General features: G+C 52.3%; 9 protein-coding genes and 1 non-coding gene across 10 annotated transcripts; 5 read left to right on the plus strand and 5 right to left on the minus strand.

Moving 5' to 3' along the window:
• Positions 1-205: 205 nt before the first annotated feature.
• Positions 206-783, minus strand: CLUP02_09535 (glutaredoxin; the record flags this gene model as incomplete). Its single annotated transcript, XM_049288513.1, has 3 exons — positions 206-275; positions 350-515; positions 579-783. 3 exons carry the CDS (start codon positions 781-783, stop codon positions 206-208), a joined length of 441 nt encoding a protein of 146 aa, XP_049145657.1.
• A 172-nt stretch (positions 784-955) lies between these two features.
• Positions 956-1,776, minus strand: CLUP02_09536 (uncharacterized protein; the record flags this gene model as incomplete). Its single annotated transcript, XM_049288514.1, has 4 exons — positions 956-1,125; positions 1,245-1,287; positions 1,335-1,395; positions 1,706-1,776. The coding sequence occupies 4 exons, from the start codon at positions 1,774-1,776 to the stop codon at positions 956-958; spliced, it is 345 nt and encodes a 114-aa protein (XP_049145658.1).
• A 115-nt stretch (positions 1,777-1,891) lies between these two features.
• CLUP02_09537 (BAG domain-containing protein) lies at positions 1,892-4,391 on the plus strand (the record flags this gene model as incomplete). Its single annotated transcript, XM_049288515.1, has 5 exons — positions 1,892-2,052; positions 2,123-2,196; positions 2,260-2,488; positions 2,532-3,252; positions 3,297-4,391. The coding sequence occupies 5 exons, from the start codon at positions 1,892-1,894 to the stop codon at positions 4,389-4,391; spliced, it is 2,280 nt and encodes a 759-aa protein (XP_049145659.1).
• A 1,208-nt stretch (positions 4,392-5,599) lies between these two features.
• On the plus strand, positions 5,600-6,801 carry CLUP02_09538 (ribosomal protein L13; the record flags this gene model as incomplete). Its single annotated transcript, XM_049288516.1, has 5 exons — positions 5,600-5,620; positions 5,908-6,043; positions 6,188-6,241; positions 6,345-6,603; positions 6,663-6,801. 5 exons carry the CDS (start codon positions 5,600-5,602, stop codon positions 6,799-6,801), a joined length of 609 nt encoding a protein of 202 aa, XP_049145660.1.
• A 1,503-nt stretch (positions 6,802-8,304) lies between these two features.
• Positions 8,305-8,376, plus strand: CLUP02_tRNA152. The gene has a single exon. It is a non-coding gene; the product is annotated as a tRNA-Ala (tRNA).
• A 386-nt stretch (positions 8,377-8,762) lies between these two features.
• On the plus strand, positions 8,763-9,109 carry CLUP02_09539 (uncharacterized protein; the record flags this gene model as incomplete). The annotated part of the gene is made up of 2 exons (XM_049288517.1): positions 8,763-8,833; positions 8,938-9,109. The coding sequence occupies 2 exons, from the start codon at positions 8,763-8,765 to the stop codon at positions 9,107-9,109; spliced, it is 243 nt and encodes an 80-aa protein (XP_049145661.1).
• Positions 9,110-9,432: 323 nt separating this feature from the next.
• CLUP02_09540 (uncharacterized protein) lies at positions 9,433-13,185 on the minus strand (the record flags this gene model as incomplete). Its single annotated transcript, XM_049288518.1, has 4 exons — positions 9,433-11,827; positions 12,528-12,564; positions 12,754-12,968; positions 13,040-13,185. 4 exons carry the CDS (start codon positions 13,183-13,185, stop codon positions 9,433-9,435), a joined length of 2,793 nt encoding a protein of 930 aa, XP_049145662.1.
• Positions 13,186-13,892: 707 nt separating this feature from the next.
• CLUP02_09541 (uncharacterized protein) lies at positions 13,893-14,915 on the minus strand (the record flags this gene model as incomplete). Its single annotated transcript, XM_049288519.1, has 1 exon — positions 13,893-14,915. One exon carries the CDS (start codon positions 14,913-14,915, stop codon positions 13,893-13,895), a length of 1,023 nt encoding a protein of 340 aa, XP_049145663.1.
• Positions 14,916-19,211: 4,296 nt separating this feature from the next.
• On the plus strand, positions 19,212-20,538 carry CLUP02_09542 (uncharacterized protein; the record flags this gene model as incomplete). Its single annotated transcript, XM_049288520.1, has 3 exons — positions 19,212-19,535; positions 19,610-20,051; positions 20,108-20,538. 3 exons carry the CDS (start codon positions 19,212-19,214, stop codon positions 20,536-20,538), a joined length of 1,197 nt encoding a protein of 398 aa, XP_049145664.1.
• Positions 20,539-20,741: 203 nt separating this feature from the next.
• CLUP02_09543 (acetylcholinesterase) lies at positions 20,742-22,636 on the minus strand (the record flags this gene model as incomplete). Its single annotated transcript, XM_049288521.1, has 4 exons — positions 20,742-21,614; positions 21,673-21,990; positions 22,076-22,405; positions 22,493-22,636. 4 exons carry the CDS (start codon positions 22,634-22,636, stop codon positions 20,742-20,744), a joined length of 1,665 nt encoding a protein of 554 aa, XP_049145665.1.
• Between the last annotated feature and the right edge of the window lie 746 nt (positions 22,637-23,382).

Consider the following 23,382-nt stretch of genomic DNA (forward strand, 5'->3'; position numbering starts at 1 on the left):
GAAATTTGTAGAATTAGTTGAAAATAGTCACGGCTCAAAATGTACAACACACTAGACGCGGTCCTCGCTAAAAGAAAGGCCAATATCATTTCTTGGAAACTTGTATTTTGAGACTCTAAGCACCCATCTTTATGCCTTTAAGCCCATGGTATATCATCATCCACCATTCTCACTCCCACCGGGTTGAACGATTCTGCAGCAACAGCTACAACTTGAACGGCCTTGAAGTCGAGCCGTCAGCGTGTTCTATGCTGTATGCATTCTCCAACCAGTTTCTAATCAAACACACAATGTCTGCCCCCTCTTTCTGTCTTTCTCTCTGAACCGAGGACGAAAGTGGGTGCCTTACGCCTTGAGAGCGCCGGCCTCCTTGAGAAGGTTCTCGAGCTTGCCGCCCTTGAGCAGGCCCTGCAGGTCCGAGTTGCCGCCAATGTGCTTCTGGGCGATGAAGCTGTTGGGGACGGTGCGCTGGCCGGTGATCTCGTGGAGGGCGTCCTGGATGGCGCTGCCATCGTCTGTATTGGTGTCAGTAAGTTGTCTGGATGCTAGTGTTGGTAGATGAATGGGAAAAGACTAACCAATCTGGTCGAGCTCGAGGACGGTGTAGTCGGCGTTGATCTCGTCGAGGACGGACTTTGTGGCGCGGCAGTAGGGGCAGTAGGACTTTGAAAAGACGACGACCTTGTTGTCGTCGATGAGGGACTGAACCTTTTGCTTGGTGGCGGCCATGTTTGCTGGTGATGTCGAGGATGAGGAGAAGAGACGTCTGAAGAGTGATGCCATTTCGGAGGGAGAAGAGTGGTGGAAGGAGGGGCAGGGGCGATGATATAATAAAATGCAGCAGGTGACGGGGAGGGACAGAAGGTGGGGGGTTATTTGTCAGGCAAAGTGTCGCAATGCAGCAGGTAGGGGCGGGGTGCTGGGTGCTTGTGCTGGTGCTGGTGCTGTGCTGAAGCTAGATGCGGTTCAGTTTAGTTGCGACGGGGACGGGACTTGCAGCGAAGGGAAAGGCAATTCGGGGCCGAAGGCGGCGGGAGTGGATGATGCAATCGGGACTCTGATTACCTAAGAGGTAGACTGTGAGGTTCCAGACTGCGACGCAGCTGGTAGCAAAAGCCGAGTTTTCTAGAAGGTGGAGGTCACAGAGTTTAGTGTAACCGTACAACCGTGGTGTGGCTTTCAAATTTCGATACCTTTGGGAGCAAAGACCCGATTTATAAGACACCGGCTCTCCCGAAGCTCACCTGCCTCGGCGTGTGTTACACCTTCTAGGTACCCGTAGATGTACTGAGGTTTGTCAGCTTCATTCGGGCCCTTGAGAGGCACCCGTCGACAGCGAGATTCCACACTGGAGATGATTTGATGACCTCGGCGAAGAAGAGAGATGCGAAGAGGCTAATTCAAAATGGGCAATGAGCTCAACTCAGCACCGGAGAGCAAATGGAAGGATCAAGGACCGGCTTGTGCCTCGAGTCTGCGGGTATGGTACTACGTATTGCTAAGCTTGCAAAGTTGGGTCCGCTTGTCGTGAGATGAGGTAAGCATTTAGATAACTGGGATCAGGATAAGATAAAGATAAGAGGACCCTGGATTTCGGTGCATCTCGTGTTTCTGTCAATACCTAGGTACCTTAGGTAGGTACTCTACGTAAGGTACCTTCACGAACACCACCATCTTTCTATGGTTAATGAAAACATGAATGCACCCAAGATTCCACATGGGAGGCTGAGGGAATGAGGCTATCATACCCAAGTTGGGGGATCGATCTATCCGCATCACCCACAATTATTACCCGCGTCTAGCGCCTGACCGCATCCTCGGGCACCCGTACAGCGCAGCACACGTCTCGAGGTTCGTGATGACTGCCCGGTACGGAGCACACGGCAGGTAAATGGGTCAACGTTGTGGACGGGGCATGGCTGCTGGGTTGGGTTTGAAAGTCAGACGGGATTATTCCCGGGTCCCTGCAAGTATCGGCTGCTCGCCGAATCGCAGCCAATTGCTGATTCCGCCTGCCCCGGTTGTCGTCGTGCAGAGAATCCTCGAGGACTGGTGAGAGTTACCTAAGTATTTGCAAACACCAAGCCATTCCCAAGCAGGCTTCGTGTCCTCTTTGCCGCAGTTTTGCCTATACAAAAAACTATTTGAAACCTTTATTAACTGGTCCTTCTCAACCTGATATCCAAACCATTACCAGTCAGCGAATCCCTGATAACCAAAGTAACAAAAGGTACGTCTATCTATCGTGACAGCTCGAAGCGCAGAAAGGACCCGTGGCACCGTCTCTCGGCCCGGCCAATGACACCGGGTCCTTCCTCGGCGCGCATCCCCGTCATTCGCTGCCTTTGCAACCTGCCAGGTTTTTTCTAGAACCTCCCCTCCACATCCACTTCCACGCTTCACCATCGCGCAACCTTACGCAACACCATCACTTCCGACCACTCACCTCTCGCCGTCGTCCCCAACTTTCTGCCGTCATCCTCTCCGAGTCCCGTAGGGCCACCTTTGACACACAACCACTCCTCACGCAGACCACACTCGCTCACTCGCTCGCTCACCCAGAACCGGACGCTTCGTCGCATCCCTGCCCGCCGCCCTCATCATCGCCTCTTCGCCCATCCACCACCCACCAGAACCCCAAAAGCTGACAGCGCATTGCCTTCTCTCCAGTCCTGCTTCTACAGCCTCACCAAAGCCAACGAGCCACCACCTGGATCCTTGACCCAGGCTGGTGATCGTCCACGCCAGTTGGAGCCGGATCGAAACTCTCGACGACCCAAGCAGCCAAGCACCCGAATCGAACAGAACAGAACAGCTCGTCTTCTTTTATCTTTATTTTATTTCCCTTTACCCCACTGCTTCTGCAGCCTTCTTCTCTCTTGGTGCTGCTGCATTGCGTCGACTCCTTTCCCTTCCAAGGACCTTACCAGAGCCTGCGCCGTACTTGCGCCGTACTGTACGACCTGCCTTGCTGCAGAACGGCCTGATCTTCGAACCCCGCGAGTCGGAAAATTCCAGACGAGGGCATCCCCACGGCACCCGACGCCCACGATCAACATTTCACTCCCATCCGCCACGATACCAATCACTGCTGTCGCCTTCGACCTTGCCTCACTTCACCTCTTCTCTCCTCCACCCCCTCCCCCTCCTTCTCATCCACTTTTTTCTCTCTCCCGGTTCAGCGTCCTTAGCTTCAAGGACCGCCTACTCCCGCCAAGGTGGCTTCCAGTCAGCCTCTTCTGGCATCTTCTGGTGCACTCCAAAACATCACCGCCTTGTTACCCACCACCCTCCAGGTCTATCTCGACAAGTCCATCGCCAGCCTAGCCAAAGCTATCGCCAACTACTCCGGATACATCTCCGACACCACCGGCATCGATCCGAACCTCATCCTCTACTCCACCATTGGCTGCATCCTTCTCGCAGTCCCCTTCACCATGTCTCGATACGGCTGGTCGACAAATCGGGAACAAATATCCCCTTACGGCTCCACCCTCAGCGGTGTTCCCGACGTTACGGACGAAGACTTTAGCTACATCACTACAGAGGACCTGCAGTCAACCTCTCTTGGTAGCTCTGTCCCGACGAGATCGTACGCCCACAACCCCCGATCCCGTGGCAGCGTCCCCGACGACGACATTCTCCTCATCAAGAACAAGGGCATCACCTACCCCGCCCACTTCCCCGCGTATGCCATTGGCGACGGCAAGCTGCGCGTCCGCGATGTTCGGGACCGAGTAAGCGTCCTGCTGGAGCTGTCCGAGAGACGTGGACGCCGCGTCAAGCTTCTCTACAAGGGCCGCCAGCTCAAGGAGCCCGCTGCGCCCGTCCGGGATTACGGTGTCAAGAACAACAGCGAAGTCATGGTGGTGCTGCCCGAGGGCGAGGTGGACGCTGAGAGCAGCGACGACTCGGACGAGGAAATGGTGGTCGTAGGTGGCGATGGCGGCAGCGCTGTGGGCAGCAACGGCGGCACCGATGACGGCAAGAAGCGCCGTGGCAAGAAGAAGGGTCGCAAGTCCAAGAAGCGAAGCAGCAACACCAGCCCGAGGGATAGCGCATCAAATCTTGGCGTCCCAGGTCAGGAGAGACAAAGCTCGCCCTCCCCCAGCAAGGCCAACGGCCCTCACGCCAAGCTCGATGCCATTGCAGCAAAATTCGAGGCGGATCTTCGCCAGCCTTGTGAGGACTACATCGCCTCGCCTCCGACAGACCCCAAGAAGAGAGAGGAGGAGCATCGCAAGCTGTCTGAGACGACGATGCAACATGTGCTTCTGAAGCTTGATGAGGTCGAGACGGAAGGCGACCAGGACGCCAGAATGAAGAGAAAAGCCTTGGTCCAAACCGTTCAGGATGTCCTGAAGCGCCTTGACGCGAGGCTCAAGGCATAAAAGAAGCGAATTGGGGCGTCATTTGGGGGGTGCCTGCTGTTTCTGCAATACGTTTGTTTACTAATAACGGCCTACTTCCGTTGAATTCTTCTAGATGAGCATTTGTGGAGGGTTTCTATTCAGTCAAGCTGCATGTTTTATCAAAGCGAGATTTGCATCTAGAGGCATGCCGCGTAAAATGGCGGATGCGATGGGCGTTAGGGACAGCTTGAGATGGGATGCTGTACAACGATGGCCATTGCTTGAGCCGAAGATGATGCTAGGCAATGGGGAGCAGAGACGAGGAGTAGAGACAGAGACAGACAGAGAGGCGCATAGCACGCCGTAGACAGGAACTGCAAAAACAACCCAAGTGTACTGGGATCTTCACTCCATCCATTGCGCACATGATGCATACGAGCACAGCCTTCCAAGTCCTAGACCTGGAACTGGATCTTGGAATAGCCGCATTCTGTCATTGAAGCAGGGCTGCAGCGTGACGTTGTCGACGAGGTCCAGTCGTGGGGATATCCCGGTCTCCCGTTTGAACAATTGTGCCATGCTTGACGTCGTTGGCTTAGTCAACGGGTGTCCTTATCTCATGTGACAGAGAGGCCGTTATCGATTAATCCGGTATCGGGTATTATTTCCTGCCCGGCCTAGGGACCCAGGGGAGAAAGACGGGAAAGGCCCGGTGAATGGAAGCGGCAGTGACAGACGTGGGCAAGGTGAGTCGTCGATTGGGGTCTGGCCGCCAGCGGATGCCCCGCCACATACCTTACACCGAGATGAGCCCGCACTGAAAAGTCAAGGTGAGTCAGCAGAAACCTGACGCTGTGGGCATCGGAAGCGCTGAGCGGATGCGCGCCTTCTGGTAGGTCTTTGCAGCCCTAAGCTGCCTCAGGCCCCACTTCCAACCCTCGCTTGTGATGGATACTGCTTTGCCACAAAGGGCTAGCCTCATTCATTTCTCTGGCGTGCCATTGGAGGGTTTTGTGTGTGCGTGTGTAAATTTCTCATTGACCTGTCCCCTTCCCAGTTGTGTGCCCGCCCCGATTTCAAGATTGTCGCGACGGCTTCTTCCAAATCTCACCCTCCGACAATACTAACCCAATCGCAGCAGACCAAATCTCTACAGAGGCACCCATTCCGCCCAGAGATTTGAATCACCCTTTTCCTTCTTTTTCAGCAGAACACCGCGAACCGGTGTTTTTAAAGGAACAGGAACGATGTCTTCTTTCGAGCCGGTGGTGAGTCTTTACCGAATTATCTTTTGGGGTTCCCATTTCGAGATAAATGAGAGCCGCGGAATATCGACGATGAGGAATTTCGGGATACTTGTAGGAGCGAGGAACACCATGCGATGGAACAATGGCACTTGACTGCAGCCCGTCTTCACGTCAACGCTGCTTCCGCTATTTCAGCTCGCCGCCGCTGTTGTCGCCGGCGCTTCAACAGTCAATCCCGAATCTTCTCATCGGCCGACCGCGAATACATTGTTGGAGATGCAGATCGCTGACTCCAGCCCTCTCTACAGGTCGTCATCGACGGCAAGGGCCATCTCCTTGGTCGTCTTGCCTCCATCGTCGCCAAGCAGCTTCTCAACGGCCAGAAGATCGTCGTTGTCCGCACCGAGGCCCTCAACATCTCTGGCGAGTTCTTCCGTGCCAAGCGTATGTCGACTCTCTCTCAACCCTACCCCCACCGGTCGCAACACCCAGTCTGTCAAAAGAGGAGGAAACACCACTGGGAACATGCAAAGACTTGCGGTGCCGACAACCCGAACCGATCGAACATATACTGATGAATGGCTATAGTCAAGTACCACGCCTACCTGCGCAAGATGACCCGTTACAACCCGACTCGCGGTGGTAAGCCAACACACATACACACACATACATCCGGGCTCTGCTCTGTCTCCTAGCTGAGATACTCAACTCGAGGACATTCAAATGTCTGACTTGACCGCTATAGGTCCCTTCCACTTCCGCGCCCCGTCGCGTATCTTCTACAAGACCGTCCGTGGCATGATCCCCCACAAGACTGCTCGCGGTGCCGCCGCTCTTGAGCGCCTCAAGGTCTTCGAGGGTGTTCCCCCTCCCTACGACAAGCAGAAGAAGATGGTCGTCCCCCAGGCCCTCCGTGTCCTGAGACTGCAGCCCGGCCGCAAGTTCTGCACCGTTGGCCGTCTCTCCCACGAGGTCGGCTGGAAGTACCAGGACGTCGTTGCCAGGTATGTACCTCCCACAATGGACCTAACCCTGGGTTTTTCAATACTGACAAACCCCCCAGACTCGAGGAGCGCCGCAAGGCCAAGGGTGCTGCCTACTACGAGCGCAAGAAGGTCGCTCAGCGCCAGCTCACCGACGCGAAGAAGAACGCCAAGGTCGACCAGAAGACGGCGCAGGCCCTCGAGGCCTTCGGCTACTAAACGTAGTCGACAAATCCCTTTTCGACGTTGATTTTTTTCGAGCCGCTCTATCTTGAGGGAAATGGAGGAGGAGAGGAGGAAAGGCTTTATCCCCGTTGAGCCGCCACCATACCCACCACCAACGCCCACACGATAGTCCGACCAAAAATGAAAAGACTCGGAGGGTGATTTCTCGCGCATTTCTGTCCTCTTCCTCGCGTTTCCTCATTAGATTGGCGTGGGCGGTTCACAAGGGAAATTCTTCATTTTGCTGATGGCACAAATGGGCTGGTCATTGGAAGGGGGGGAATTCAAAAATAAGACATGATTTTGGGGGGCCCAAACGAGAGAGAAGAGAGTTTTTATGGAGTGAGTCCGAAAAGGCTTCGCTTTGCAAAATCATCATCATCCTGTTCAATACCCCCCCGCGCCGCCGTTCTCGGTGTTTTCGGTACATTCGGTTCAACCGCCAAAAGCACACAAATACGCACCAACCAAAAAACCCCTTTTCTCGCAATAAGTCACAACACAAACACTCAATCTAGATGATTCATGTCCACGGGCTTTTTTCATGGTGTACTTTGTCTTTTTAATGGTGGTTGCCGTAAAAAGATTTTGGGGTTTTGGCTTTCTGAATTATATGGGAATTGATATCACACACTTCAACAACATTCATCCTGTCGATCAATGGCCTCCCCCATCTCATCCTCTTCTTTTCAATCTTCCCCCCCTTCCCCAGGGTTTCCCCCTTAGACGAACAACCCGTAGTCCCAGATGAGGCGATATTCGAAGAAGAGCAGACGGAAATCGAACGAACAAAAAGAACTACGAAGAAGAAAAGTATACCACGGCATTTTGGGAGGGGAACCTTGGCGAGGCGTCTTGTGCTTAGAGAAGTAATTGCATTACAATTATGAAGACTTCATGTGAAATGATGATATCAAGTGACGATCTAAGTATGCTGATCAAGTGAATACTGCGGTCTTCCTTGCTCAAAGTTCGCGAGAAAGTGAAATGATCGATGACGGAACATTGACGAAAGCAACCTTCCGTCGCACTCAAAAGAGGGTTCCACGCGCGAATCTTAAGCACTCTCATCTCAGGAGTGCAGATTGAATGTTGGCAAACCCGCGACGGCACTTAGTAAACGTGACATGTTCGCGACAAGACGCGTTAGTGTGCCCTATCTTATCCCAAGTCCTAAGAGACCCGCCGCCAATTCACGGCACAATCTTATCGTTCGAGGGTCCAGCTCGGTGTGCCCCAGAACTAACATGGCGAGGCTCCTGTGAAAATCGAGGCCGAGTAGCTGTTTGCCTAAATGACAATATCTGCTCGTAGACGTGGGTTCCGGCTGCAGCTGCAAGTCATGAGCCGTTCGCTGATTGACGGCCCTTGAACCCTTCAGGTGAGGTCATCGAGCGGCGCCGAGGTCTACGCGCAGGCCAGAGAGGAGGACGCTTGCGCAGCGCGGCCCGGGCTGCTCGCTACATGAATACACGCCAGACCGACTCTTTCAACAATGGGCGATTGGTTTAGTGGTATAATGACCGCTTAGCATGCGGTAGGTCCTGGGTTCGATTCCCAGATCGTCCAATCTTTTGGCTTTTCCAGCTTCAATCCTACCCTTTGCCAATTGTGAATGATGTCCTTTGATGCAGTTGTAATCTACAATTTTTCTAAGTGAGCATCAAAGTTTGTTGAATCTTATTGCGTGTATCTGTCCGCTTTTTGTTCACCTGCTCTGAAGGAAGCAGGTGTCGTTTGTGCTTGCCAATGCGAGGCTGAGTGGGCTGGGTGCATGTTTGTGGTCCGTGCTTCGACTTCATGTCAACATCAAGACGCGCCTTGAGTTGCTCAATAAGTGCCGTTTCTTCATCATACAACAGGCATTTGATCGCTAAATTGAAGATTAGGAGTCTTCAGGCTGAGGGTTTTTCAAAGAGACACAGGAGACTGTGTACAGAGATATACAGCCCGAAATGACACAAAATATTGGAGATTCCATGGATGGTCATTCAAAACCAGTGAATAAAGATACTGAAAAAGAAAAGTAAGTTATCGCAACGCGTTTGAACTTTGTTTTCCCTCGTAAAACTGTTTCTTGACGCGTTTGAACCTTAATGAGAGACTTTGTTAATGTTTCTTCGCTTACAGAGAGTTTGAGGAGGCATCGGCCGTGGTTGCGAAACATGTCAAGCTCCTGCGGGAGTACAACCAGATCAAGGATGTGGGGCAGCAACTGATGGGTATGGTTGCCGAGAAGAGGGGCGTCACTGTGGGAAGTCTGTATGAGACTCGCGAATTTGGAGTTGGGCCAAAGGATTGAGATGGGGATGCGGTGGGCTGGGAGGTGTGTCGCGATTGCGCGTGGAGGAAGTGTGCGGCAGACTATGGCTGATGCTGCGTGCTTGATCAATCAGACACGGTTGATGAGAACCAGAGTGCTCTCGAGACAGTAAGGGTGAAGTATGTGTCTGACCTGACACCATAAAAGCCTGCCGTGACGTGAGCGTCCAACATTCAGTGCTACATAAGCCTAGTACCATTGCTTTTTCCGGAGAGTTTCTGAACTTGGAGAAGAGATGTGTAAAAAACAAGGTAGCAGCAAATTGGAGAATAAAGGCATGAGAGCAAAGACAAAAAAGAGTTTCAATAGATCGAAGGTGTCTCCGACGGGAAACGAACATACTTCTCCATCCAGTCGTCGCCGTTACCCTCCCGATCTTGATCATCGTGTAAACCGCAAATATCAGCCCTGCACGACGCTCCATTAACCTCTGAGCACCTAGTACCTGTAATGTCTTGCAAGTACTGTGTTTCGTCGCGAGAGGAAGTGTCCGGATCGCCAGCCTTATTGTTTTCGCTGTTTTCGTTGTTCTCGATGTCTTTGATCAGCAATGCCACTTCTGACGGCAACGTCAGGTCATCAAATTTCGCCTCCTCTCTACTAGTTCCACTTGCTGCCTTCATTATCATCTCGGCTTCCACGTCATACCCGAAGAATTGCTGTAGAGGCTTAAGATCGTCTTGGAGGTCTCCGTTGTCAGAAGAGTCGCCTTCATCCCCCACGAATCCTTCAAAGTGATGCTCCGGCAAGTTGTACGTCTCGTCAAACAGCTCATAATCAGCTTTATCCCAACGTCGAAAGCTCCGTAACAACCTTTCAACGGCGAGGCGCCCTCGTTTCCGCGCTAACACAACAGCTCTGATGTACTGGAGACGGCCGGTTCCTTCAGTCGAGACGCCAGAGTCAAGGAGGAGCTGCACAACGTCTAATCGGCCATTCTCTGACGCCGTCTCTATAGCAGTCCGCCTGAACTCCGTCTTGCCTGGGATGTCTGGATCTGCATGCAATTCTAGCAATCTTTTCACGACGCCGAAGAAGCCCATCATAGCTGCCTCTGTCAACGGCGGATGACATAAGAAGTCCTCATGGTACTCATTGACATCGGCGCCCATTCTTACAAGAGTCTCCACGAGGGCGATGTCGCCTACAGTGGCCGCAGCTTTCAGCGGTGTTCCACAGATTCTTTCACTCTCACGCCAGTGCACGGTGTTGACACCGATGCCAGACGACAAGTACCAGTCCATAACCGCGGTAGACTTTCGAAGAATAGCTCTCGTTAGAAGCACCCTGTCCAGTGTGGCTTTGGCTCTTTGTAGAAGGGGGAGGATAGCCAGGGCATGTGGATTGTCAGCAACACGTGAACAATCGACGTTGAATTGGTGGCCATTTTGCACCAATCTGGCGACGCAATTCGGTGAAGATAAGAGCGCATGAAAGGTTACTGGCTGATGCTCCTCATACTGTCGCGTTTCCTCGTCAATCGCTTCGAGATATAGCTCTTCGTACCGCTGTAAAGACACCTTGGGGGGCCTGTTAAAAGGTACGAACATCTGGGGGCCCAAACCTCGGTATGTCATTTGCGGAGGGCACAGTCCTGTCATAAGAATTTCATCGGCCACATCATCGATGCCAATTCTCATTGCGAGACACATCGCTGATCCGAGCCAATGGTGTTCGCTGGTCGGAACTTTAGCATGTTTGCTCAGCTCTAAAAGCTTGTGGAATAGGACCCAGTCAAATGTATACTCGGCCATATAAACAGCTGCAAAGACTGTCCTTGTCGAGAACTCGGCCGCGTCCATTAAACCTATGATCTGTAGAGCCATCCGAGAATCTTGGACCAATATAGCGGCTTCGAGAGGTGATAGCTCGTTAAGAAGACTTGGTGCGGTGAGCGATGCCCCAAGTGCCAGTATCTGCTCTGTTGAGGAGGCCAGGCGAGTTCTGATCGACATCGCTAGCTCTTCCCCGAATAGTTTTGCCCCGCAGGAGAGTAGGAACAGGGCGTTTTCTTCACTGCTGCAAGACAAAGCTGCTTGTAGTGAGGTTCTACCCAACTGGCCTACAGATATGATTCCATGGAAGAAGCCCCAGGTGATCACCTCGCGTTTTCGGTAGCGGCGAGGGCCTTCGGCATAATCTCCTGCAAAGGGTTGACAGAAGTTGACATCAGCACCGTGATTCAGCAAGAGTTTAATGAGTCTTGGATCGGCACTGGCCGCGGCACACTGAAGTGGCGTGGTGAACACGAGGGAACCGACTTCGACAACAGGGTTTGGTATTGCTCCGAGCCCCAAAAGGCGTTTGCACAAGGAATAGTTGTTCCTAGAAGCTGCAACCCCTAGGACCGACTCTCCAACGAAGTTCATGTAGTTGAGACAGTCTCGGTGCTTAGAGACCCACTTGAAGACCGATTTGCTGCTGGTTTTGACAGAAGTGATGAGAAGTTGAGCAAGAGAGGTTGCACTCTTGAATTTGGATTCGAAAAATTCGAGGATAGGCTCTGTAGCGGAAGAATGAGTTCTCATCCCAAGTTCATTCAGAAAGACGCGAGACATGATCTCGTCATCTTCTTGGTATCGGTAAACAGATAGTACCCATCTCGTCATGATCCCGACTGAAGGCTCATGAACGACTTGTGCTGAGACGAGCGCTGCGTTACAAACAATTTGAAGCATTTCAAGGTCGACTGAATGACTGTGTGCGCCAAGTTTTGTTAAGAGCTCGACCATGGTGATATTGAGCGTAAAGGCAGCCCAATGAATTGCCCTTAGGTGATCGTTGTGAAACCTTATGGATGTAGGTATAGGTAGGTCGATCAGAGGAAGGTTGACATCTATCCCGGCTAAGGCTAGGGACTCAATGGTGGCAAGGTCCGAAGCTAGAACCGCTTTTTCGAAAATCTGGCACAAGAAAGCCTGAAGGCTGATTGGGAGAGTCTTCAATTCGCGTGATACTAGTAGTTTCCATGCAGTGATATCTCGAAACACTGTCAAAATTGCTTCGTTGATCATGTCTCGGTCGTAAGGTCCTTCATCTAAGTGGTTGCAGAAACCATTGGATAGAAGAAAGACCATGATTTCTAAGGCATCGGAGTCTGCGCATCCGGAAGAGAAGCGTTGAATGAGACTAGTTGCTCTGCGAGCATGGTTGTCTGTCGTTCTCTCAGGCATCAGAAGATAAAGGGCCCGAAAGGTCTGCTGAAGGGTTGGTGTGTAATCCCGCGGTTGTGTTCGCCGTAAGGTAATGCGACCCAGTTCTCTGCCCACAAGAATCGTGGCTGATGGAGAGATACTGCTTTGTATAGGAATGTTTATTGTCAAAGCTGTGTATGTATATGAGCAAGGCAGGCCAGATCTCAGGGAAGGCATTGCCTCAAGCTATAACGCGAACATACCGCTCAAGAGTTGCTGACACTGCAACCAAGGCAGATTCTGTATGGTACAGGAATATCGAGCCTCTTTGATAGGCGATGGAGTCCGGATTATGAGTGGAAAGTCCCCAGGTAACGATGGCGTGGGCATGGCTGGAAAACATTCAGTGAGAGGACAGAGCATACATAGGAGAACTATCATGATCATGTTTGATCCATCTCCGGGACATGAGAAGTCGAAAGTTCTTACGTGGTTTGAATCTCTCCACAATTGATGTATGACAGTGCCGCGCTCTTGCTTTCTCCACCGCCGCAGGCCTCAATGGGATTCCAGAGAGATACAGACTGGTCCTCTTCCCGCGGCTTAGACGCTCGCGAACTCGGACATCGACGCACTTCCATTGTTGGGCGGACATGTTTTTGAACATGTGCCATTCCTTGAGTTTCCATTCTAACTGAGCTTTGCTATGAGAATCTTAGTACCTCGATTTGACGTTGCACTGTGCATAGATTCCTTGGTGGTAGGGTAGACTTACGATGCATGAAATTTGTGCATGGTCCTGAGTGCCGTCAAGACGAAGGTCAATGCCATATCTTGCTGTAGATACAGTCGTTGAATGACAGATCTTACCCGCTCCCACTCTGCCTCGCTGATCACAGGATGCCGTTGCCTATGAGACATGGTGGCAGAAGCAGAACGCACAGCATACAAGGTCTTTTGGGGGGTAGAAAGATGGATTCAATGATCTTCCCTGAGTCTGGGCTACGGTATGGAGGGAATTTCGATAGCGAGATGTGGAAAGCATATGTCCCATGCTTTCGGATGGATTTACTTGAGGTTCAAATACATGGGCACACGAGGCGGCATACAGAGTAAATGCGACTGTTGATTGGACTGGCCCGAAATCCGATTCAGCTTTTCCCTCCACCGCGTGCGGCATCAAGCAGACCGTTGGTTTCTGGGCAGCTTGGTCGTGATTGGGTACTTCCAAAATCTGGTTCGGTGTAAGCCCAGCCCCAACCTGGCCTCGGCGAGTAGAAGATGCAGGAAGAATGCACTTTGCTGCTGACCGGCACATTTCTTAGAGCCTGCCGAAAAAGTCATCATGCTTAGTCCCTCGATTCATGATGTGGACATTCCTCATTGGGCGTTGCCAGTTCCTGATTGAACCTCTGTCACTGGTGTTGCTCATCGCAGATTCAAGCACTCAGGGTCGCTCTTGGCTGTTTTGATTCTTCGGCGATCCAGTTGGAACGTCTCTTGTAGTCTATCAGGTACCTTAGTCAAGACTGTAAGTTTGTGTGTAGGCATTACGATATTATGTTATATTTTCCAAGTGCACTCTTCGCCGAGCCCCGTCTAAGGCGCCCCTTTCACTGACTACCTATCTATTTGGACAACCAGGCAACAAGCGCGTCATGGAACTCCTCTGGTTGGGAGATCTGAGGCGCGTGGCCAAGCGTGGGGAAGGTGTGAAGAGTCGCGTTGGGGATCTGGGCAGCAACAGCAGGACCGAGGGCAGCAAAGTTACCCAGCTTAGCAGCGACATCGGGAGGAGACCACTGCTTTCCGATGGCTGTGTTGTCCTTCTCGCCGATCATGAGCAGGGTGCGGGGCTTGATGAGAGAGAACTCGTAGCTGACGGGCTGCGTGAGGACGAGGTCGACGATCTGGGCCTGATTGAGCGCATAGGTGTCGGCTTTGGAACCCTTGTAGATGTTGACCAGCATGTTGACCCAGGTGTCGTACTCGTCCTTCCACTCTCCGACGTAGTAGGTCGCCTGCTCGTATCCCTTGATAGAGGCGTAGGAGCTGGCGCGCTCCGTCACGTAGTTGTCGTCGATGGGGAGGTAGGGGACGCCGAGCGCCTTGTAGTCTTCGAGGCCGACGGGGTTGACGAGGACCATCTCGTCGACCTCGTCGGGGAACATCAGACCGTAACGGGTAGTGAGCATACCGCCGAGGGAGTGCCCCATGACGGTAGCGCTCTCGATGCCAAGGGTCTTTAAGAGTCCGTTGGTGTTGGTCGCGAATTGCTGTAGAGAGAACTGGTAGCGCTCAGGCTTGGATGACTTGCAGAAGCCGATCTGGTCCGGGGCAATGACGCGGTAGCCGGACTGAGCGAGGACGCGGATGGTGGTCTCCCACGTCGGGCCGCAAAAGTTCTTGCCATGGAAGAGGACGGCAGTCTTTCCATTGGGAGCGCACTTTGGCTTGATGTCCATGAAGGCCATCTCCAGCTCCTGCAGCTGGGAGGTGAACTTGTACAACTTGACGGGCCATGGGTAGGTGAAGTTGGAGCCGTTGAGGTCTTCGGGGAAGGAGTCGGAGTTGTCGTCGATTGTGCCCTGGGCAGACACGAGGGCGACGCCCGCCGCGGAGAGGGCGGTGATGATGGAGAAGACCTTCATTCTGACGAATCTTGGTAGGGTTAGCTACGTGAATACTGAGTGAAGTGCCGCATGAGAACTCTCATCGTGCCATTGACAATGTAGATAGCCGACGGAGGTGTGTAACAGCCAGGTTATCACTGCGACAACCAGACAATCAAATAAACGAACAAACAGACTCCTATTCATCATGAAGTTTCAAACAACTTCATTATGGAATGCGACCGCCGCAAGACTCTACCAGACCGCATAGACTTGGGCTGGCTTCAATTGAGGGATTGACGCAAAGTGAAGCGTACTTACTTAGTAGCGATGACAACTCGACTTCAACTCTGCCAGAGATACCCGTTGACCTGAGCAAAGTGCCAACACCTGGTGCGTGCGAGCGGAAGATCATTTCGCGACTTGTAACCCAGGATGGGCGCCGTCTGTTTATATTGCGATGGTAGCTCGGACAAGTTGCCGGGAACCAACACGTGTGTTGGAGCACATGGCGGGCATACAAGGCATGGAATAGCTGCAATATGCACAGAAAAGATGGAGAAGTGAGGGAGGGAGGGAGGGTGAGAGGTAGGGATGGAGGAAGACCGAAGCCAGTCATGACGCCGTGCCTCTTTGGGCCGCACAACTGCGTAAGGCGAGATCCATATTCGATGGCTTCGACACTCTAATCTCCGCTGTCCAGTGGGCCTGACAGCTTCGGCTCCGCTGGCGAGTATGCCCCGGACGGTGAGGTGGGTTGGCGCTATTTCTTCATATCGGGTGCTGCGCCGTTCAAGCCGGCCGCTGAGGATACGGCCCGGGTCGGTGGCGCAGGCGGGTTTGTTTTGACCTTGTGTCTTGGTTGGACTGAATCAAATTCGATACGTCAATGATTTCTATCGCCATTGGTGTGTGGTCGCCGTAGACTTGGCCACCGATCCGTGAGTTACGATAGTAAACATGGCGGATGGACTGGTAACATCGACGGTTGACTCAGGTAAGGTAGGATCTGACGTCGTTCGCGTAGTTCTAGCGATGACTCGCCTAGAGAAGCATGCTGAGATCATGACAGAACCAGCAGGATTTCAGCCGGGAATAACGAGATCGAAGGACTTTTGCAGGGCCCTGGTCGTCACCAACATGAGTATGGGAGGGGAGGGTAACTCATACAGAAGCATCCTTGTGAGGTGCGGTGGTGCGCAGTTCTGCTGACCCGTGTTCTAGGTCTCAAAGGCGTCTTTACTCCTTAAGGTAGGCTTTGATCTTCCTGAAGAGGCGCGGTGTCTGTTCTTATCGACCTGCGATGCGCAGCTGAGGCGACAGAAGATTCGGCGACAGACAAGATCGGCGTTGCACAATTCTTTGGTTGCCATTAATGCCAGCCTTCGTCACAATTGCTGCACATGGATCAATCTCACAGACGAACGTTCCCGTAATGTAGATGGGATTGATTTCATTCGTCCTGCCACACATCCCCGTCCTTCGTCCCAGACCGGCCGAGATCTTGGTTGGTCAGTGCCATGAACTGTCGGTCGAACGTCAATAAGATAGAAGTTTTGCTAAAACAGTCGGGTTGTGGCTCGTAGCTCGTATTCTGTCGGTCTACTGAACCGCCCGCCGTTACGTATTTGCAAATTTCTCTTCGAGATCTCCGCCATGTTCAGGTGAAAAAACACCAGCCTCTTCCGACTTAGACCGCAGCAACTTCATCTTAAGCTGTTGCTGATGACAGGGATGCTTGCATTGATAGTGCTTCATCCCGGCTATCCGCGGCGGGCGCCAGTGTCCGACCGAAGAACACACAGAGAGAGGGGGAGGGGAAAATCCCTCAGAAGGGTGTCTCGGCCGATGGTACACGGAGCGTAGCTCGCCAGCTTTCATGAATAGGTAGTACCATTCTGCTGCTGGGATGCCATGACACCCATGGTTATCCATTGGACAATTTGACAAGCAAACTTGGGTGCGTGGGATCACAATCCTTCGATCATTTACAATATTTGTCTACCTCATCAGGATGCCTAAATCGGGAAGGCCTAGCGAAGGAGGATTCTTTGCCCTGAGGCTTGCATATCTTCATCGAGAACCACCTAGGAGAACCACAGAACTTGGGTAATGCCAAGTGCGGTTCCTGGAGGCAATCCGCACACACCACGCAGCGAACATCGCTGCCCAGAAAGGAAGCTCAGCGCCGTTGACCGAGAGCTCTATCGAGTGACTGCATCATGAGAGTATCTCGGTGACTAAAGTAACGGCTGCCTTTTCCGTTTGGACGGGTTATCTGTTCGCCAAGTTCAGCCAGGATACCACCTCACCTTAGGTACACTGGATGTCGGACACTTCGTCACCATCACAGCAGCATCGGATGTCAGATCTCAATCGCGGCCGGGTGGTTGCAACGAGAACAGACGGACATCCCACCAAACTGAGTTGGCGGGAGCGGGAACCAGAACGGGACGTTGGCGCCAACAGCCCCCAAGCCCACAAAGCCCCCCTCAAGTCCTCGCAAAGGGACCACAAGGCGGACGATATTGTAGTGGTGTGGTGACATTAGGGCCCAAAGAACGACGGGCCCCAGGGCGCACAGACGGGCCTCCGGATGCTACGGATGGGCAGGGAACTTTAAACGAACCTGTGTGATGGTTGCATGCAACTTCAGTTTACCCAAGATGAACTGCAAGCCACAACGAGAACTCAATGGCAAGTAACATTCCGAAGTGCCCATCGAAGGATCTAGTCGACGCCAACAGCCGGACTGCGGCGTTTCTTATACGTGGTACAAGTCAATAGTGGCGTAGCCTCATGACGAGCTCCAACAAAGATTATTAGCACGAAAAGCCTCTGATGAGTGAGCTGATTTTGTCGGACCAACAAGGGGAAAAGCCATTCAGCTTATGCGAAGAGGACCACCGGAATCCGCTACAGAACCCCATAAACCCTCCACGCCCCGTCTCCTCATCCGACAGAACGTCTGAACATGGATCTGGTGGATGTTGAAGATTTTGACGAGGAAAAAGAAAGCAACGGAATCGATTCCTTCGACATGTGAAATCCTGTACTCCGTTTAGGACCACTGGTACAGAATCACTTGCACCTCATTTCCCAAAAATCGTCAACAACACCCGGGCTGTGGGCACACTGTCCGTCCTTCAAGTACGGTAGAGCCTAACCTAAATGGTATCGCTGTCCGATGCCCATGTCTAGACCTCTTCCTCAATGTGTAAAGATGGAAAGGCAAAAGAGTGACAAAGATGAGGGTGCCTGGATGATCCCGGTCAGGTACATGTTCGTCGGACATGTCTTTTGGGCTCTCGAAGCTGTTCTCTTTCATGCAGGCCTTTATGTCGAGGACCATCAATGGTCAATCTCTTCAAGCTTCCGCCTGGTCGGTATAGCATACGTAAGTCCAGGGCATAGAGCCAGATCAAAACATCAGCAAACTTCCACTGGACATTGATCTGAGAACCACAAACGTTTTCCTCAGCAACTGCCTGTTCATTCTACCGAAACCAACACTGCTCCAGAATCGAACGTTTTGTGTGGAAGACATTGGGGACGGTCCAGAATTTGATCCTGGCGACGACCACAAAGGATGGCGGATGCAACGACCCATTCATTCACCCTTTGGTGATCACTCTCCTTGTCCCTCGACCTGCGGAAAACTGCAAGGATATAGAGTTCGTTTCTCTTTGGTCGTCTCGCGATCGGTAATCTAGTCTACCGGCCGTTTTCTGTCTACATGTACCCGCAGCCCTGGTCTTCCTTCACCTGGCCCCCAAACCCGCGTTCGTCCCTCGGCGAACCTCATGGTTGGCTATCCACCCTCCTTTCTTAGGAACGGAGACGCATAGTGGCCAACGGTTGACTACTCCTTCAAGTACTGCAGTAGTCTGCAGACTGTCACGCCCGTTTCACGCCACCCTCCTTCTCGGTTTCGATGCAAGGGCGGGCAAGAGAGGGAGTTGCAGACTTGTGCCTGGCGGGAGACATACGCGGGGGGCCGTTGTCTCTTCCTGTTCACATACTTTTTGACTGCCCAATGAAATCCCCGCCTTTCCTTTTCTACCACGGAAAGGTTACTGAACCCTTCGGACTTGGACGGACGGGTTCTCCCTAGTCTAAAGCCACAAATTCTGCACAAGACAGGCCTGGGAATGGACATATAACCGTTCGTGGGGACCCAGTCGTCCCAGCTTATTGGATTCTCCCTCGATCTGCGTCTGCCATCTTCCACTGTTCTGGTGTCTTGCCCACAGACCGTTGGCCTCTCGGGGCCCACAACCTCATCGGACCAGTTTGATCTCCTACGGCTTCAACATCAATCACTGCATATTCGCCATGGTCGAGGGGAACATTCCCGGCGAGAGCAATGCGCTCATGGTGCAGGTGCCGGCCATTGTCTTCTTCGTACTTACGCCCATCTTCGTGGGCATCCGGTTTTGGTCGAGGATCAAGATGAGATCCGGCCTTGGTTGGGACGACTGGACCATCCTGTTCTCGTTCGTGAGTCTACTCTACAAGAAACTCGGTACCATTTTGTTCGCTGACGCTCCCAAGATCTGCTGCCTGACTGTATCGATATTGATGATGATCTCCTGCGAGTATGGGTTCGGCCAGCACATTAGAAACCTGTCTAAACCTAATAAGGTCATGACTTTGCAGGTATGTAGCCAGGAACATCTCATGCCGCTTGGTTGAAGTGAGGTATCATGTAACATCAGTCTGACTGTTGATAGTTGTTCTACGTTGCACAGATCTTCTACAAGATCACCATCAATCTCACAAAGGCATCGATATTACTCCTATATCTTCGCATATTCGTCCAGCGGTACTTCAGGATTCTTTGCTACACGCTACTCAGCATCATCCTGGCCTACATGGTAGCGACATCGGCCTCTTCGATATGGCAGTGTACCCCTATTCCGAGAGCTTGGGACAAGACTATTCCGGGCACTTGTATCTCGCTTACTATGAACTGGTATGCGAATGCGGGATTCTCTATCGCTACCGATATCCTCATCATGGCATTGCCGCAGCACGTTCTGTGGCAGTCGAAACTCCCTCTCAACCAGAAGAGGCTGCTCATGATTGTCTTTGCTCTGGGCCTTTTCGTCACGATCACGAGCATCTTACGTATGACGACGCTGAACTTTTCCACCACAAGCCCAGACACCACTTGTAAGTAACAAAAAGACTCCATATGACTTCAAACATATGCTTACATATTGACGCAGTCGACATTGCCTCCACGCTCTGGACAGTCGTCGAAGATAACGTCGCCATCATCTGCGCCTGCCTGCCAATGTGCCGTCTACCCTTGACCTACCTCTTCCCAACATACTTCGCGACCAAGAAAGGGTCGTCTGCCGGCAGCTACAACACAGGCTCCGCGCCGCGAACGAACAACAGCAACTTCATCCACGCCGGTACGAGCCGCAACGACTGGCACCCATACCAAGGCCGCGAAGAGAAGAACGGGATTCATCTGACGAGCGTGCATGCCAGACCAAAAGTTGGGGACGATACGAGCGAGGAGTACATCCTACCTACAGCCGCCGACGAAAGGCGTGTGAGGACTCCGAGCGAGGAGGTGGAGGATCGGCGGGCTATCAGGAAGACGACGGCGTTTCACATGACTTATGACGAAGAACGGCCGAGAGTATGATCCTAGGGATATAATGTGACGGAGAGGACAGCTACGAGTAAAAAGCATGATTTCCCGGAAATGTTACTACCTAATCCTCGTTCTGCGAGGTGTAGAAACACCTTAGACCGGAAGTGACTACGCCGAATCTTACGTGACTCACTTTGAAGTGTCCTTACCTCCATCCGCAATGAAAGAAGGGTTATGTGAGAGCTATGGTATGTTTAAGCTGCAAGAGACGCAATAATTCTGTCGCGCCCAATGCAACGGTCGTTTGTAAAGCTGTCATACCGGCTGACATATTGGCCAGTGGTGTTCAAAAGTAAAACGTCCTTATTCTGTCCATACAGCGGGAACTCCGCGATTTCCTGTCCATGGGGATTTCCGCTTAGAGTGAAGCTGGTCATGTATCGCTGCAAGGCGATCGCAGTCTCTGGACTAGACATACCAACCCCGTTATCGGAAAAGGTGTATGCAACATCATCGGCGTGCATGGCTGGGTATACACCAAACTCGTACTGATGAGTCGTGCCATTCAGCGCTCTCACGAGAGCAAGACCATTGCACCGGAAAAGCAAGTCCTGCATGGTGAGGGAAGTACGAGCGATGTGGTCCGTGTATCCATAGGAGCCATTGAGAATGGGCGGGTACAGCTCCGTTGCCATGTAATCGATCGAGTCAGCGCTGGCTCCGGGAAGGGTGACGGACATCCATTCGTGGTAGCCAGCGTCGTCTGTGATGTCGAAGGAACCGAAGAAGAGACCATCGTTGGTGTTTGAGCCAGCCATGACTTTGACTTTGGTATCGAACTTCCCCTCCGAGATCAAGACTGCAGGCTCGGCCGGGACAAAGGTGCCGTCAACTACCGGGCTGAAAGTGAAGCTTCCCAGGCGGCCTGCAAAGACCTGATCGCTGTTGGCTGCAATCACAGAGGCAGCAGGAAGCTGCCTAGCTTCGGCTAGAGTGCTGACGTTTAAACGCGATAGGAATTCGGCAAAGATATCGTCCTGGTTCTGGGCTGGCGGAGATGGGAGGATCGCTGGGGACTGCGGGATAATCTGTTGGAAGGGAACGGAGCCCTGGGAGCCGCCGAAAGCCTCCGGGATTTCCGTATTAGCCTCTTTCACCCCCTCAAATCACTTTTCCTTGACTCACAGTTGTCTGGAATACGATCGAACCTCCTCCAGCGGACTCTCCTGCAAGAGTCACACGAGCCGGGTCTCCGCCGAAAAGGTGAATGTTTTGTTGAATCCACTCCAGCGCAAGCCTCTGGTCGAGGAGTCCAGCATTGGCAACGCCTCCCTGGGATGTAAATTCTGGGCCGCTGAGGAAACCAAAGGCACCAAGGCGGTAGTTGAGAGCCACATAGACAAAATCGTGGTTGCCTTGTCTTAAGAGACCAGCAGGCGAACCGCTGTTTAGTCCAGCCTTGGAGCCAACGTCGTAGCCACCGCCGTAGATCCATACGAAAACCTGTTTGAGTAGCCAGTGTCAGCTCAGGAATCTTAGTTTCTTTGACGACAGGGGAATCGCATGGATCACAAGATGTTCTACTTACGGGTGCTCTAGTAGCAGTCTCATTGGACCTGACAGCATCAAAAATCTTCTTCGGGGCCACCACGTCAAGAAACAGACAGTCTTCGCTAGCTCTCGAGTCGAGGAGCTGACTAGCAGATATGGAGATGTTAGGACCGAATAGGTATTGGTATGCTTGTTCGATCAGGCTCGGCGTCCATTCCGGGAGGGCCTGTGGGCAGATTCGGGCCTCTTCACCCTTCTGCACGATAGACCTGTTCGTTGCAGGAGTTAACGGGGCAGCGAATCGAAGATCTCCAATTGGTGGGGCTCCATATCGAATGTTGGAAAAGTTGTATGCTTCACTCAAGGTCTGTGATGGGTGAGCTTTTCAAGGATGGCAAAATCAAGTGTCATTGCATTTGGGGCAATTGCCCTTCAAACACAAGGTTTTACTTACATCGAAGTTGAGAGCTTGATGAAGCTCGTAGCCTAAGTCTACAATCGGTAGACTATTTGACGTATTGCCTGTTTCGATGCATGACGCTGAAACGAGTGAGAGGCAGACGAGCGTGATGATACCTGCAACGAAAGAACGCATCATGGGGAGAGTGAAGCCGTGTCGATCTTTGAATGATGACAAGTGAATCGAGTGTGCTTGCTAAAGAATGAACGGAGAAGAGAATTTGGTTTCTTTTTAACATTTCTACTGCTTTTTTGCTTGCCTCTCTTGCCTCTACCGAAGAAGACAGTCTTGATTGCTTCTACTGCACCTCGCGGGTCTCTCCACTGATAAACCAGTCTGTACGGACGAACCTTGAGCCGCGATGCAGCCAGCTGACGTCTGTAATTGCTGCATGTTGGATTACGATAGCAAAAACCAAGACTATAAGTCAAGGGCAAGGGGGCTTGAGTCAAGCTGCGGCCCGATTCCTTAGCTGAGCAGACACCAGCGCGGAAACAAGCCGCTCTTCTTTCCTCTTGTGCGTCTTCTCTTTCTTTCGAGAAGGTCTGTTCCTCCTCCACTCTAGCCGTCTTCACCACCTTGCCAGGGCACGCCGGCATTCCATCAGCCGGGATATATCACGACTTGAAAATAAGCGAGAGAGGAGGGAGGGAGAGAGAGAGAGAGAGAGAGAGAGAGAGAGAGAGAGAGAGAGAGAGACGCTATGAAGGTATTCGGATAGACGATGATGTGTATGGCTCGGATTTTGATTGGGCAGATACGCGTACGTGGCTGTCTGTAGTAGCCTGTAATGCTAATATCCAAGCCCGGGACCGGATCCGTCAGCTCGGTTTCGGGAACGATATGAACCGGTTTAACTGCCGGGTAAGGCCATTCAGGAGCTA

Source organism: Colletotrichum lupini, chromosome 5 (assembly GCF_023278565.1).
Source record: "Colletotrichum lupini chromosome 5, complete sequence".
Lineage (NCBI taxonomy): Eukaryota > Fungi > Ascomycota > Sordariomycetes > Glomerellales > Glomerellaceae > Colletotrichum > Colletotrichum lupini.